Source organism: Saccopteryx leptura, chromosome 3, assembly GCF_036850995.1.
Source record: "Saccopteryx leptura isolate mSacLep1 chromosome 3, mSacLep1_pri_phased_curated, whole genome shotgun sequence".
NCBI classification, from domain to species: Eukaryota; Metazoa; Chordata; class Mammalia; order Chiroptera; family Emballonuridae; genus Saccopteryx; species Saccopteryx leptura.
The window spans coordinates 217600293-217615690 of record NC_089505.1 but is presented as its reverse complement, the minus strand read 5'-3'; the positions used below and the strand labels follow the sequence as shown (position 1 = coordinate 217615690).

At 44.8% G+C, this 15398-nt stretch overlaps 2 protein-coding genes across 14 annotated transcripts in view; one reads left to right on the top strand and one right to left on the bottom strand.

Annotated features, from left to right (window-relative positions):
• C3H2orf49 (chromosome 3 C2orf49 homolog) overlaps window positions 1–15398 on the bottom strand; it is a 246518-nt gene that overhangs the window by 177090 nt on the left and 54030 nt on the right. The window lies entirely within an intron of this gene.
• Window positions 1–15398, top strand: part of FHL2 (four and a half LIM domains 2) — a 75176-nt gene that overhangs the window by 35854 nt on the left and 23924 nt on the right. For 10 of the 13 annotated variants that reach the window (XM_066377525.1, XM_066377526.1, XM_066377534.1 and 7 more), the window contains one exon: window positions 4827–5006. The exons of 2 other annotated variants lie outside the window; for them this stretch is intronic. In XM_066377525.1, coding sequence (XP_066233622.1) covers window positions 4827–5006 — 180 coding nt within the window. Of the gene's footprint in view, window positions 1–4826; window positions 5007–6223; window positions 6245–15398 lie in introns of those variants that run through there. One more of the 13 variants, XM_066377538.1, reaches the window with a different exon arrangement.

Genomic DNA, 15398 nt, shown 5'->3' with positions numbered 1-15398 from the left:
CTGGGTTTGGAGGGGGAGGAGGGAAATGTCATCTTTGGGGTCAGAGCAAAGTAGGTGGCTGAATAAAGAAAGCATTGGAAAGACTTGACTGAGTCTTCTTTTGCAAATCTGGCCATGTTACATCAAGGTGGCTCAACGGGTCCCACATGTGGGAAGGATGGGGCAACAAGCTCCTGAAATTAGGAGGCCTGGGCCAGCATGCCCAGAGAGGCCGTCTACCACCTGGCCTTCCATGGATTCTCAAGAACTCTTTCTGGTCGAAACAAATGGATGTGCTTGACCAGGCAGTGGCGCAGTGGATAGAGTGTCAGACTGGGACGCAGAGGGCCCAGGTTTAAGACACCGAGGTTGCCGGCTTGAGTGCGGGCTTATCTGATTTGAGCAAGGCTTACCATCTTGAGCCCAAGGTCACTGGCTTGAGCAAGGGGTCACTCACTCTGCTGTAGCCCCCTGGTCAAGGCACATATGAGAAAACAATCAATAAACAACTAAGGTGCCGCAAAGAAGAATTGATGCTTCTCATCTCTCCCTTCCTGTTTGTCTGTCCCTATTTGTCCTCTCTGTCTCTCTCGTAAAAAACAAACAAACAAAAATACAAATGGACGTGCACCCTAGCTCTCAGTGTCCTCACTTCTCTTCTTTTATCTTCTTACCACCTCTTTCTACTTTCCTTTCCTGTCTTTTTATGTCTTTTCTCCCTTTTTCTTCACTTTTCTCTTATCTCTTCCTAGCTCTGACACTTTCCTTTTCAAACTTTCACAGTTTTTGAATCTGAAAAGATAAAAATGACTCACATTTAAAACCTATAGACATTTAAATAGTAATTATTCCTCAGGAGGTGAGCCTAGTTCTCTTTGCTCTACTGCTCCCTGAACCTTTATTCTGGCCTCTGCCTGCACGCCTGGATGACGGAGACTCTGAGCTCAGAGCATGTCCAGGCCGCTGCCCCTGAGACTCGCCTCTCCCAGTGCAGTTACCTTGGCCTGGAGCCATGCTTGTTTCCTAAGATCCAGCTTTTTCAAATATCCTGGCTGTGCAGAGCCTGAGGCAGGGGTGGAGATTGTGACACCTGAGAGTGATGTAGTGCTGGTAGGAGGTGAGCACTCCAGGACACTAATTTGCACTTGACTCAGTGAAATTACAGGTCAGCAGTCACACCCATGTTTGCCTGTCTCCTTGCATGCTGTTGCTTATTCCTGTCAGCATCTCTGTGCGCCAGGTGATGGACAGGGATTACATACATGTAACCTGTCAGGAGGGATACCAAGGGTCAGAGAGGCCAGCAATTATACACAATTAGGTTAAAACAGCCCTTCTGGAACACGACGTCCTATTTTTATTTGAAGAAACAATTCAAAAGTGGACTTCGACACCCTGAAAACATTTCTAAAGTCATGCTCCTCAGTCTTGTCTCCTCCAACCTTACATAGCAATGTTGGGCTTCTACACAGTGACCTTTCAGTGAGGCCTCTTGTGACCCCTCCACATTTGCTGCAGGCTTCTTGGAACTAACATGCTAAAACCTACTGCCCACAGGCACATCCATGTTCATAATCCAGACCACAGGCCCTCCTTTCCTGCGCCGTGGACCGTCTCTTCAGCTTCATCTCTGCTAGTCCTGGAGTGATCTCACTCACTCCCATCTTCCTGGAGTGCACACGCACCCTTTCCTGTTTCTTATCTCCATGCCTTGCTCACTCTGTCCCTTGGCCTGTAGTATCAGCTGGCTCACCTTTCCCAACACAGGTAACATTTCCTGCAGGAGAGCTGCCCTGCCCCACCCCCCTGAGCTGTGGCTCTGGGCTCCTCCCCTGACTGTGCATTGTACCCTGGCATCTCTCCATCACTGTCTCAAACAGGGAGCCTTATAATAGATCTGCTTTCCTCACTAGACTACAGGTTCCTTTGGGGGAGGGTGTCTTTGTTCCCTTTGTATCTCGAGCACTTTGCATCACTTCTCATAGTTTCAGTTCAACTCATGCTTCTTGAATGAATGAATAATTGGGTGCTTTATGAGATTTAAAAATGGAAAGTTACAAGGGGCTTCTAATGGAGGGCTGTAGATACATTTTCCCATTAAAAATAAGCTTAAGATTGATAGTGTAACTTGTAACTTTAAATATGTAAAAGAATATTTGACTTGGTAGCATTTGATTAAAAGAACTGATTTAAAACACTTTTGTGACAGAAGGGAAGCTCTTAGTTTTCTCATTAGCTTATGGGCTACTTACGTTTGACTCTCAGGGTTAGTGCTTCATAGAATTCTTCGGATGTGTGTAAGAGGACCTTCTCAGATAAAGTGTATCCTGCCCTGTTCCTAATTAATGGTGGTGCTCACCTTACACCTAACCTGTTGCTTTAAGCAGAACTGTTCTATCATTGAAATCATAGTAACTTCTTAGAGAAAATAATGAGCCAAGGGGGAGAGAGGGCCACCATTATCAGAAAAGAATCTATAAAAAGGGGACCTGAACCACCGGGCCAAGTGCCTCATCCCAGTTGGACCTTCTGAGCAGGTCGTAGCTTCAATGTTCCTGCTGGGAGTCAGAATCAGTGATGATGATGCTGTCTCAGGATAGCCTCAGTCACACTTTGAGCAGACATAGATTCCTCCTTGTGCTCAGAGTTGACTCCTTTCAAGTTTGTCTGTCTTGTTCCTGTGCAATTGGAGAAGGTCAGCAAACACACCCCACATGTAGGAGCATCATGGCCATTATTAGCTTAGAGTAGAGAAGGTTCACCCCACTCACTGGCTTGAGCTCTTGGACATGGTGCTCTAGAGAAATTTTCAGTCTGTAGACTTTTTCTTTTCCCCAGCAGGGCCTGTGCTTGTCTCAATGCACATGGAACCAACTTGTGGTTTAGATCAGGAGGTTGTTTTTTGTTGTTGTTGTTTTTTTAATTTAGATGGCTAACTTATTTATATGAAAACTCGTGTGAATCCTCTTTTCTTCATTAATATTTGCGAAAACTCATGTGAATCCTCTTTTTTCATTAATATTCCTAAGCTCCAGTTTTTCTATCCATAAAATTAGTTAGTTATAGAAAATCTTGGGAGTTGCTTCGAGCTTTAAAATTCTACAATTTATTGTTTTGTCTCCTTTTGTTTTTGTTTCAGATTCTAAAGTCATTATTTTTATATTTGTGAGAACAGAATGGGCTATAACATAAATGGCAGCCTTTATTGGAAAAATATATATATGTTGGAAAGACAATGTTCAGTGTGATGAAATAAATGATAGCCACTTTCAAGGCCAATAACTGAAGAATTACAGGAAAGCATTGAGTCTTCTGCCAACGCAGCTGCTGTGACCTGCAGTAGCTTCAGTGCAAAGGATATTTATACACTGGGTCTCAGAATAACAATTCAAATGGTGAAGAGCTTCATCTTGTGATAATGTTATCACAAGACTGTCCATACAGTGTCTTCTTTAACATCAGGAAAAGTGATTGAGAACGCTGGCTCTTGCCACATGTGTCCAGCTGCATGTTTAATTCTCTTGGAAAAAAATTGTTTTTAAACGTGGAAATAACCGAGTCTGGATGTTTGAATAACGTTCATTTCTTTGTTTACGGTTGTCAAGACCTTGTATATACAAAAGTACAAAATTAATAAGCACTATCAAATTTGCTGTTATCATAAACTGGGCAACAATATTTTATTTACATCATAGGGTATTATTCTGGAATTTCACTCTTAAATGGTCTGAAGTAACAGGAAATTGAAACAAGTTCATGAAACATTGCTCAGAGTTACACTGTCAGCCAGTTTACATAGTTAGCAATTTATAAAATGTTTTACTTCTCACAAATTAAATATTGCCACTTGAGAATATATTCCTGAAGAATACTCTGTATTTCTGATGGCCCGGAGGTGTTTCTCCACACCAGGGTTTCCACAGTGAACTCTTTCTCTGTGCCAAGTGTGTATATAGCAACTGTGCGTCAGGATACGGTGAAGGAAAGCCTCCTCTGCCCCCCCTCCCCGTCCTCTTCTGCTCATGCACACTGTATGCCTGTATGCTCACGCTGGAAAAATGTAGTGTGACTGGCATGGAAACGCATTCCCATTCCTCTGTGAAAGCCGGGAGGGATTGCCCGGAGGGGCCGTTCCCTGCAGCTACAGCTTTTCCCGCTGTGTGCTAATCCCTGTTCTTGGAAGCCAGCCTTTCCCTCAGTCCTGCTCTCTGGTAGCCGGGCAGTGGAAGGATGACCTTTTCATCTGGGAAAAATAACTAGCCCAAGGAACGTTTGGCACTTTTTCTTGTGCAAAGGCAGGTTGTGCTTCCCAGTACAATGTCAAGGTCAAAGGTAATGCTCACTTGGCATCTGATTTCAGGTTAACCAACTCCAAAACCCTCTCTGTGCCACTGTGGCATCTTACAATTCACATTTACGAACCCATAATGGGGAGCCCATGGGAACTCTTTTCACAGAAGTGAACATATTGCTTGAATTCCCTCCTTTCTGTTCTGGGGCAGGGCGAACGGAAGATGAAGGGCACTGTTATACATTTGAAACACACGTAAGGGCTGATGCAGACTCTTGTATCCAAACCTGAGGTAGCTTTTTCTGACACAGCCAACAACAGTTGGGACTCTTCAAGTTGTGGAATGTATTCAAACATCAAACTGCCTCCAGCTAAAGTTTTTAAAACATTTTGAAACTTAGGACCATTTCAAGGGAGAGTTTCAATTCTTCACCCAGAGGAGAGAGCCCCCCTCCCTTGGTCAGGGATGACACTGATGGCCAGCGGTTGATGCCTGAGTATGCACGGCATGTGTGGTGTGCTCACTGGAACATGTGTTTTCTCTTCTTTTTGATAGGCTGTTGAAAAGCTGGGTGTCACAATGACTGAGCACTTTGACTGCCACCATTGCAAAGAATCTCTCTTTGGCAAGAAGTACATCCTGAGGGAGGAGAGCCCCTACTGCGTGGCCTGCTTTGAGGCCCTCTATGCCAGCACGTGCGAGGAGTGCAGGAAGCCCATTGGCTGCGATTGCAAGGTACTGGGCCTCCCCTGGGCAGTGCGCATGACTCCTGGACCCCTCCCCCCCACTCCCAAGAACAAGGCATTCTGCATGGTTGTGCTGAAGTCCTGATCTCATCACCTCTTGAAATGCCTTCTCTTGGAAATGCCACTCTGATGGGCTCAGGCTTTTCCAGAAGTCTTTTATTTTTTTTTAATATTTTTTTTTCCTTGTGGGCGATACAGAGAGAGTCAGAAAGAGGGACAGATCAGGCAGACAGACAGGAAGGGAGAGAGATGAGAAACATCAATTCTTCATTGCAGCACATTAGTTGTTCATTGATTGATTTTTCATATGTGCCAGTCAGGCAGACAGGAAGGGAGAGAGATGAGAAACATCAATTCTTCATTGCAGCACATTAGTTGTTCATTGATTAATTTTTCATATGTGCCTTGCTACAGAAGACCGAGTGATCCCTTGCTCGAGCCCTTGACCTTGGGCTCAAGCTAGTGAGCTTTGCTCAAACCAGATGAGCTCGCGCTCAAGCTGGCGACCTCCGGGTCTCGAACCTGGGTCCTCCATGTCCCAGTCCGATGCTCTATTCTCTGCACCACCACCTGGTCAGGCCCTTCCAGAAGTCTTTTCAAGCCTCTTCCCTCTACTCGTTTGGTCTCTGCCCACAACCGATTCTGTAGCACTTGGATAAGGGCTTTCCCAAGACTTTTCTGTTGTGCGTCCTAAGTTCCTTTCTTACATCCTTGTTGTCTGGTCCTCATCACTCAACCGCCTCAGCTCCCAGTGCTGCTCTTTCTTGAGGGCAGTGCTCTCTTACCCCTCTTGGCCTCCTACTGACTCACAGGAGCAGGTGCTGCTCAGTAAATATTTGCTGAATGAATAAGCACATGAGTGAGCTGGAGCTGATTCCAAGGTAGATGGTTTAGTTAAAAGCAGGAAGTTCATTGGGATATGAGGAGCTCTTTTCTCTTTAGTGTCAGAAGGTCAGGATTTGTGTTGTTTTATTTTCAAGAGGAAAGACACGCAACCTAGGAATTCCCAGCTCTCCTGCTGTGGATGACACAGCAGGTTCAACTAAGACCACCGACCCTTTTTGCCTACGACTGGGGCAGAGTGTTGGGGACCCTGGCTTGTACTTCTCAGCATACTTGAGTGGTCAAACTGGACCACTGAAGGACACCCCTGGGGTTCATCTATGTCTCTGAGACTTCTGATATCTTCTCCAGAAAGACGGCTGCTGAAATACTCGTGACAAACACGTAAGTGATTGTCCTTCTGAGAGCCACAGATTTGGTACAAAATGGGTTCACTTTGAAATTTCTAAAGGAATTCCCAGAGTAATGAACTTTAAGGCAATTTATGGTATTTTACTATTCTGCTAATTAACTTTAAGGCAATTTATGGTATTTTACTGTTTTCCGCTCTCATTCTTTTATACTCTTGGGGTTTTGTCCCTCTCTTCTGTTGTTATAAATATCAGCACATAAGTGCGGACTGATTGAGTTGGGCTGTGTGCACAGGGACAATGCTAACACTCCCAGTGCATGTTGCTTGTATTTCTTTATGTTACCACATCATTCCTTCCTAGGAAAGGCAGTAAGCTGGGGATGCCCCCGCTGTTTCTGTCGCTAAGTATTTAGTGACAAGTGAGGAATGATTTCCATCTTGTGTGAAAAGAGGCCAAAAGGTGTGCAACACAGGCCGCTAGAGGCCAAGCTGGGCTGTGTGTCTTTTGGCTGCAGGACAGGAAGGCATGCCTAGTGTCAAAGAAATGAAACTCAGAGGTTGTCCTGTATAAACTTGGAAAGGTGCAGCAGTCTGGCCATCATGAACAAAGCGTAGCTGATCTTGCTAGTCTAGAAGTTGAATACCTTTCTAGCTCTAGCTTTTCTGAGGATGTCTCCCTGTACCTAATGGGCATTCTTAGTCCCTTCCGTTTATTGACTAGGTTGAACCTAAGAGTTCAGATGCCAAACTGCCCAAACCTGGTTCTCTGGCTCACTAGCTGTGTGAACTGGAGCCTACTGCTTGGCCTCCTGTGTCTGTCTTTACATTTCTAAACTGGAGGTAAGAGAAGGGTGCCCACTTCATAGTGTATTAAAGTATGTAGTAGCTACAAGGCCCTGTGTGTAAATGGCAGCTGATGGCTTCACTCTAAACTCAAAACTTCCACTTTCCTTCCAACTACTTTCCCTGTTGTTTACGAAACACGTTCTCTCCACACACTGCTCAGAAGCTTTGCCCTTTCTCTTTTATCAGTTTTCATTATAAAAACCATCAGTGAAAATGTCTGGTTTGAGTAAGAACTACTAAGCAGAAAAAAAAAATTATTATTTTGTAAAAGCTTTACTTGGAAAAGAGGGAGGTGCAAGGTTCCGCTATTATTCTGACAAAGAACAACTCTAGTTTAAAGGAAATATTTTGGATATTTGGGGCTAGTCATCCTTGACTGGTGACTAATGTAAAAACAAAACAAAAATCACCATTTCTCCATTATGATTTAGTGGAAAGACCCTTAAACCTTGATACCTTTCAGCACATGCTTTATGAGCAAACTCAAGAATTCTCCAAATGAGGCCAAAATCAACATGACCAGTATAAAGTCAGGAGTTAATCATGCTGAACTTTCCAACCCAGATGAACAGTTTACTGTAAGTGGAGTTACGCCTGGTGCTTGTCTACATTTTGGAAGAAAAAGAGATGCTGGCTTGAAGTTAGATCTCGCCGTTTGATGCTTTTGAATATTTTGAATAGTTTTCTTGACTTTCTGAATTAATTATGTAGTTGACTTTGTGGAGGAAGCAATGGTCAAAAAAAATGTTTGTTACTTCAGAAAGTAAAGTCAAAGGTAGTGCACTCAAGGCCCTGGCTGGTTGGCTCAGTGATAGAGTGTCGGCCCGGCGTGTGGAAGTCCCGGGTTCAATTCCTGGCCAGGGCACATAGGAGAAGCGCCCATCAGCTTCTCCACTCTCCCCCCTCTCCTTCCTCTCTGTCTCTCTATTCCCCTCTGGCAGCCAAGGCTCCATTGGAGCAAAGTTTGCCCGGGTGCTGAGGATGGCTCCAGTTGCAATGGAGCAACACCCCAGATGGGCTGAACATCGCCCCCTGGTGGGCTTGCTGGGTGGATACCTGTCGGGCACATGCGGGAGTCTGTCTTTCTACCGCCCCGCCCCACCCCCAACCATTTCTCATTTTGGAAAAAATACAAAAAAAACAAAACAAAAACGCACTCAAGAGAGCAACTGAGCTGGTAGATGTTGTGGCCATTCTCTTTTTTGAAAATAGCATAGGTATCATGGGCCTCAATTCTCCATCTGAACGATGTGGGTATGTGTATCATTTTAAAATACTGGCAAGCCTATGGGAATCAGACTAATCTTGTCAGTATTGACCGCTTTTTACCTGTTATTGTAGTTTGATGACACGTGTTTGAACATCAGTTCTATGCAGTGACACTTATATTCTTTTCTTCTGTTTAGTTACTTTGAGTAAATGCTGAAATCTCGGGTAAAAAACATTTATTTTTTGTGGCCGGTGGATTACTTGAGAATAGGTAATACAAATAAAATTTCATCATCCTCCCACACTATATTGTTCCTATAGATAGCAAAAAATATTTTTTTAGCCTGATTATAGATTTCTTTATGAATGGGTTTATCTACCTATGTTCTTGGGTTTCAAAAATTCAAAAAGTTAAAGAAATGATAGTCTTGCCAGTAGTTCCAGATATGGCTATAGGTACTGTGCATTTATCAATCAGTGATTTTAATAAACTTTGGCCATATACTCAGCCCAGACTTTTAATTTTCCATGTCTGTGTGAGCAGGGTTATGGAGTCAGAGAGGCCAACAGACCATCCATGTGCCCTAGAAGGTTCTGGGAAGAGAAAGAAATAACGAATGAAAATCCTTCTATGAATCTAAAACTAGCATTCAGGGAAGCTTGCAATAGTTGTCATAAAAGTTACCATACACTGAGTATAAAGCCAGTAGTCGCAGCCACCATCACAGTTGCCTGGCCCATGCAGGTTTGCATTGGATTCGGACAGTCGGTAATGAAACAACAGAGCCAAGAATTGGTGGGCCATTAGCTTTAATCCTAGCTTGCACTTGGCAGGCAAGAAATACACACAGTGGGAAAACACTTCCCTTTCCATTCAGGGCTCCCAAAGCCACTGACTTATCCGAGTATTCCTAGAATCAAAGGTCTCTACCTCACTAGCCTTAGTCACCTCTGTTCCCCATCTCCTTCTCTCTGCACAAACTGGCTTCTCCTTCAGCACTCCGCCATCTAGGCTGCCTCTCCTATGCAATGCTGATTTCAGGAACCAAGAGAGAGAGCCCCTGGTCTCCCTTATTTTACAGTGTAGAAATTAAAGCCTTTAAGCCAGTACACAAATAAGGAAGTCTCTGATACAAAGCCACTTATCTGAGGCATAAATGGAATTCCTCATAAGAGTGCACCATCCCACATCATGCAACAGTCAAGGGTGTGGGGGAAAACTTAGTTTTGAGAAGATCTTAGTATTAAAAGGGTGGGAAAGGCTTAGTCTTAAAACTAAGCCTTAGACTATAAGGACCCTGCCTGCTTACAGCCTGTCTTCCACACCCAATGCAAACTATAAGCGAGCAAACATGTGCATCATAATTGCAAACTTATTTGACCCCCACTGAGTGATGGATTTGTTCCAGACACTGGGAAAATGCACTAGTTGCATAATCTAAACTTCTCGTAACATTCCATAGAGAGGGACATTTTCATTCTATTTTATGGAGAAGCCACTGAGGCTGAGAGAGGAGGGGTATCTTACTGGACTCTAGGGTTAGGAGGCACTTGAGTTAGAATTAAAACCCAGATGGGGTGGTGCCTGACCCACACACTGTACTGTCTGCCCCACAGATGTTGTCTGTGTGATGCACAGGGCAGACGCAGGCTGGATGAGTGGCCAGTCCTGTAAGTCAGAGCTGCCTGCCTTGCCTCTGTCAGTGGACGGCTCCTGGCTTTGTCCTGGTGTAGCAGGAAGTGACCCAATGGAGGATAGACATTCAGATAACTTTATTAGAGGAAAAGAGAATTTATTAAAAGCTGGCAAAGCACACGAGGCTGGTAGCTCCAAATACACATGCTCCTCAAAGTTGATTTTCTTACAGGTTATATACCTTTTACAGGATACAGGTTTTCATACAAGGGGCTTGTGATTCCTTTGTCTATAGGTATACATCACTCTCATGACTCCAGGATGGGAGGGTGAGTTTGGATGGGATCAGAGAATAAGTGTTGGAATTTTTAAATTAAAGTATGTAAACATTGTTTTTTAAAAGCTTTTAAGAAAAGAAAAGGGGAAGGGGTTTTCAATAAGTCCTGTCTTCTTTGGTCTATAGCAAGTGGCCTCAGTCACCCTTTCAAAGAACTATAGGAAATAGTTAATCCATAACTGACTCAGTTGCCCCTGCAGGCTCCCTTCCTTGCATTCTTCTTGTTTCTTCCTCCTCAGCAAGGAAGGGTCGGGGGCCGGACTTCTCCTTCCTGACTGGGGCCCTTCAGATGGCAGTGACTTGTTGTAGAAATGGTATTCAGTTTGTTTCTAGAACACTCTTTCCAACTTCCTAGCTAATTAAATGGGAAACATTGAATTGATGATCAAATTGGCACAAGTCTACCCATCAAACTGTAAAAGTTTCTCATTTAACATTTGGAAAGTTTTAAAAGGACAGAAAATTTCTGAGGGCTATTGGCAGAAAGCTGTCAGGGGGATGAAGCAGAAGACTAAGGTTATCACACATCCAGGTTAATCCTAGATGTATCTGTCACACACACTGTTAGAAGACTTCTGAGGTAGGCTTGGGGCCTAGGGTCTGACTGAGAGAACTGTTCCTTTTTCACCTGCAGCAGGACACAGGCCTATCCTCTGGCCTCTCTGGGCTGTTCTGGGAAAAGCAACTATTTCAGATACATTCTCAGTCCAGCCTGTCATCCTGACTCCTTGTATTTGTTGAGGTGAATTTTAATGCTTAATGAGTGAATCAGTGTAAAGCCAGTAGCCACAGCCACCATCACAGTTGCCTGGCCCATGCAGGTTTGCATTTGATTCGGATAGACGGTAATGAAACAATGAAGCCAAGAACTGGTGGGCCATTAGCTTTAATCCTAGCTTGCACCCAGCGGGCAAGAAATACACACAGTGGGAAAACACTTCCCTTTCCATTCAGGGCTCCCAAAGCCACTGACTTATCCAAGTTTTCTAGAATCAAAGGTCTCTACCTCACCAGCCTTACTCACCTCTGTTCCCCATCTCCTTCTCTCTGCACAAACTCTGCACAAACTGGCTTCTCCTTCAACACTCCATCATTTTGGCTGCTTCTCCTCTCCTCTATGTGGCCTTTCTCTGCTCTCCTCTCTAATGCGAATCTCAGGAACCAAGAGAGAAGCCCCTGGTCTGCCCCATTTTATAGTGTAGAAATCAAAACCTTTAATTCAATATACAAACAAGGAAGTCTCTGATACAAAGTCATATCTGAGGCATAATTGGGTTCCTCATGAGAGTGCACCACCCCACATTATGCAGTCAGTCAAGGGTGTGGGGAAAAGCTTAGTCTTAAAACTAAGCCTTAGGCTATAACTACCCGGCCTGCTTACAGCCTATTCCCCACACCCAATGCAAACTATAAGCAAGCAAACATATATCATATTTACAAATTTATTTGACCAACAATCAGCTGTTTAGATTTTCATGTAAATTGTCCACAGAGTTTGTAATGAGCACTAAGATATGTATATTTATCCAGATAGTCTCTTATAAGAGAAAATATCTGAAGAGAATTGAGAAGAGCAGGATCCCCAGAATTGGGAACAAAGATGACCATATGGGTAATATAAAGATCTCTCAGTCCATAAAACCAAAGGGTCACCTGCAAGGCATGCCCACCAAGGGACACAGTATTCAGCGGTGACATTACATCCACAAGGTGAGCCTTGAGCCAGACTTGCCACCTACAAGCCTTGGTTCCCATGTCTGAAAACAGGGTTGCCTATCTCAGGGTAGTCAACTGCACTGGCACAGATGGAACAGTGCTCCACAGAGGAAGCACCACTTGTCATTGTTTTCAAGGGTTTAAAAGAATATGCTGTTAAAACCTGACTGAGCACGGCTGATACTGAGAACCCATTTATTAGGTAGATCCTGTGCCCACGAGGAGTGTTTGTTTTGAGGTACCAGCAGCTGAACATCTGCTGGCTCAGGAGGAACTGTGTACAGGGGTGCAGGAGGAGTGCGGAGGATGTGTACGGAGGAGAAGGTCAGTGGAGGAGGTGAGCAGAGGAGGAAGTGAGTGGAGGAGATGAGTAGAGGAAAAGGCATGTGGAGAAGGAGGTGAGCAGAGGACGTGAGTGGTGGATGAGGTGAGCAGAGGAGGAGGTGTGTGGAGGAGGCGAGTGGAGGAGGAGGCGAGTAGAGGAAAAGGCATGTGGTGGAGGAGGTGAGCAGAGGAGGAGGTGAGTGGGGGAGGAGGTGAGTGGAGGAGGAGGTGAGTAGTGGAGAAGGAGGCATGTGGAGGAGGAGGTGAGTGGGGGAGGAGGTGAGTGGAGGAGGAGGTGAGTAGTGGAGAAGGAGGCATGTGGAGGAGGAGGTGAGTGGAGGAGGAGGTGAGTAGTGGAGGAGGAGGCGAGTAGAGGAGGAGATGAGTGGAGGAGGAGGTGAGTAGTGGAGAAGGAGGCATGTGGAGGAGGAGGCGAGTGGAGAAGGAGGCGTCGAGGAGGTGAGTAGGGGAGGCAGTGTGTAGAGGAGGAGGTGAGGAGAGGAGTGTAGAGGAGAAGTTGTGCGGAGTTATGCAGAAGAGAAGGAGGAGCCAGCACCTGGCCAGCTCCAGTCTAGAATCGCCCTGTTGCCCAGGGCAGCCTGCAGTGAGCTGAAGGGCGAGGGTGCCCCCCGGACACTCATTCCACCCCACAGCTCAGCTGAGTCCCCTGAAACCCTGGTTTGGGGCCAGGCTGCAAGCACTTCATGTTTCTGAAATGGAAAAATACAAAATCTGGCAGGAAGCATTGGGCCTAATCTTACATTGTTTATCAACATTTTACTACAATTTATGACATTTCTGTGAGCACAGATTAGTCTTGATATTTTTTCTGGGATATATAAAAGATTCTTTTTCTTTTTTTTCTCCCCTCTCTCTCTAGAAGACTTTAAAACCAAGATATTTTTAGAACATTTTAAAGTTCTGGAAAGTCTGTCAGAGAATCTGTGCTTTCAAACCGTGGGCCTATGGCATCTGAGTGGTGTCTGTGGCCCTCACTCTGGGCCCACGAGGCATGTTCCCACGGCAGGGCTGACAAGGGAACGTCTGCCCGCTGCTGAGATCCCAAAGGAAAGTGGCCACACCCACCTAAGAGGGAAGGGCCTTTGAGTCTTGACAGACAAGTCCACAGAGTGTGACCTGAGGGCGACTCAGTCGCAGGAGGGTGCAGTCACCCTCGCTTCTTGGCCTGCCTGTGTTATTTCCCGTCCCCTCGTGGCTTAGGGACCCTGTACCTGGAATCCTGCCACCCCGGGACCAGGGGACAAGGGTGTGTTGGCCAGGGCCCCCACCTGCCCTAGGAAAACAGCTGGTAGTCTTCAGTACCTTCCTCTGGCCATAAGGCTTTTCTCTCTTCCTACGTCTTGTAGACTTTCCTAAGAAGTGGGTCCAGGAGGAAGCTATGACATGAATGTATTCACTCAGACTTTCTAATGAGAGTCTAAGAAAAAGATCCCCAGAGAAACCCGAGAGTGTAATTAGTCACAGAAGGACTTCCATAGACAGTTTGGAAGGAGGCGTCTGACATCTCTCCTCACAGCCTGAGGGGGTGACTTCCAGTCACTTTGTCACTTTGGGCTGGGTGGCTTCATGAGCAGGTGATATCTGGGCTGGGCCTCACAGCTGAGGGGGGTTTGTCTGTTGAAGGAGAGGAGGGGGAAGAGCCTTCTAAGGCAAGGGCAAGCCTGGGCAAGGGCGTGGAGGGCTAAAGGGGCACTACAGCAGAGGATGAGGCTGGGCAGGCATGTTGGGACCAGCTTGTAAAGATGCTGCTGTTCTTGGCAAAGACTGAGAAAAATATGCACCTGGTTCTGTCCAGTCATTGGAGGCTGAATGCTGTAGAAAACGTAGTTCATGGGCTGTTAGCATTGTTATGTTGAATTTGCTCACCTGTAAAATAAGAATAAAACTTTATATCATAGGGTATTGTATGGCTCAAAGTAAGTAAGAAGGGAGTGAGAAAAAGAATTTTAGATTTAAAGGGCTGAGGAGATGAAAAACACTAAAGTACAGTGGTAGTTATTAGCATAGGAGATTTAAGGTGCAGGAAATGCTAATCCATGTGACTGTCTCCATGAGTACATATAATTTCAGCCAGTGAGGCTTTAAGGCAACTATTTTCATCATTAGCTATGATCTGAATAAAAGCTAATATTGAAGAACCCTGGCTGGCTAGTTCAGTCAGTAGAGCATCACCCTGCTACACCAAGGTTGTGGGTTCGATATCCAGACATAGCACATACGAGAGTCAACCAGTGTATGCATAAATAAGTGAAACAACAAATTGATGTTTTTCTCTCTCTCACTTTCTCTCTCTACAATCAATCAATAAATAAATTTTCTGAAATATAATACTAATGTTAATTGAATAATTACAATAAACTTAGTTATATACTCTTGGTGTATCTGCTTTACCGTATAAGTCTTATATGTTAAAATGCTTTACATGTATTAACTCATTAATTTATTCAGTCTTTGCAGCCAGTGGTAACTATTATTATTACTACTCTACAGAGAAGAAATATGAGACAGAGAGGTTAAATATCTTGCCCATAGTCCCCATAGTCATGTATCTCTTGGATAGGATTTGAATCTAGAGCCTTGAGTTCAAGGATGAAATATGTCAGGTGTTTTAGACACCTGTCCCAGCATCCAGAGTGGCCTGCATGCAGCCCAAGAAGCAGACCACTCTTTGCAGCTAGAACAGAGGGCTAGGCCAATTATATTCCCACCGAGGACCCAGCACTAACAGCGATGCAAGCCTGTTTAAAGACTATGTTTATTTATTGTATACCATGAAATTTAACAGCATAGTGATAAGTTGATATTTACTTTTAGGGAAAATATTTTATCAAAAGGTTTTCAAACATCCTTGAATGAACAGATCAGGAACTATTTTGTGTTAAAGCAGAAAGATGTGTGTGAGCATGCGTGTGCAAGAGAAAGAGGTAGACCGAGAGAGAAATTGTGCAGGTGAGTTACGCCAGCCCCAAGAACAATGCCTAGATAGCTCAACCCTGGCGACTGAGAAGGTGTCTTGGAAACACAGATGATGAGGCAAGAAGCACGTACAGGTCCCCACTCTCCACCAGCCTCTCAGGCTGACATGGCGGTGCCAGGG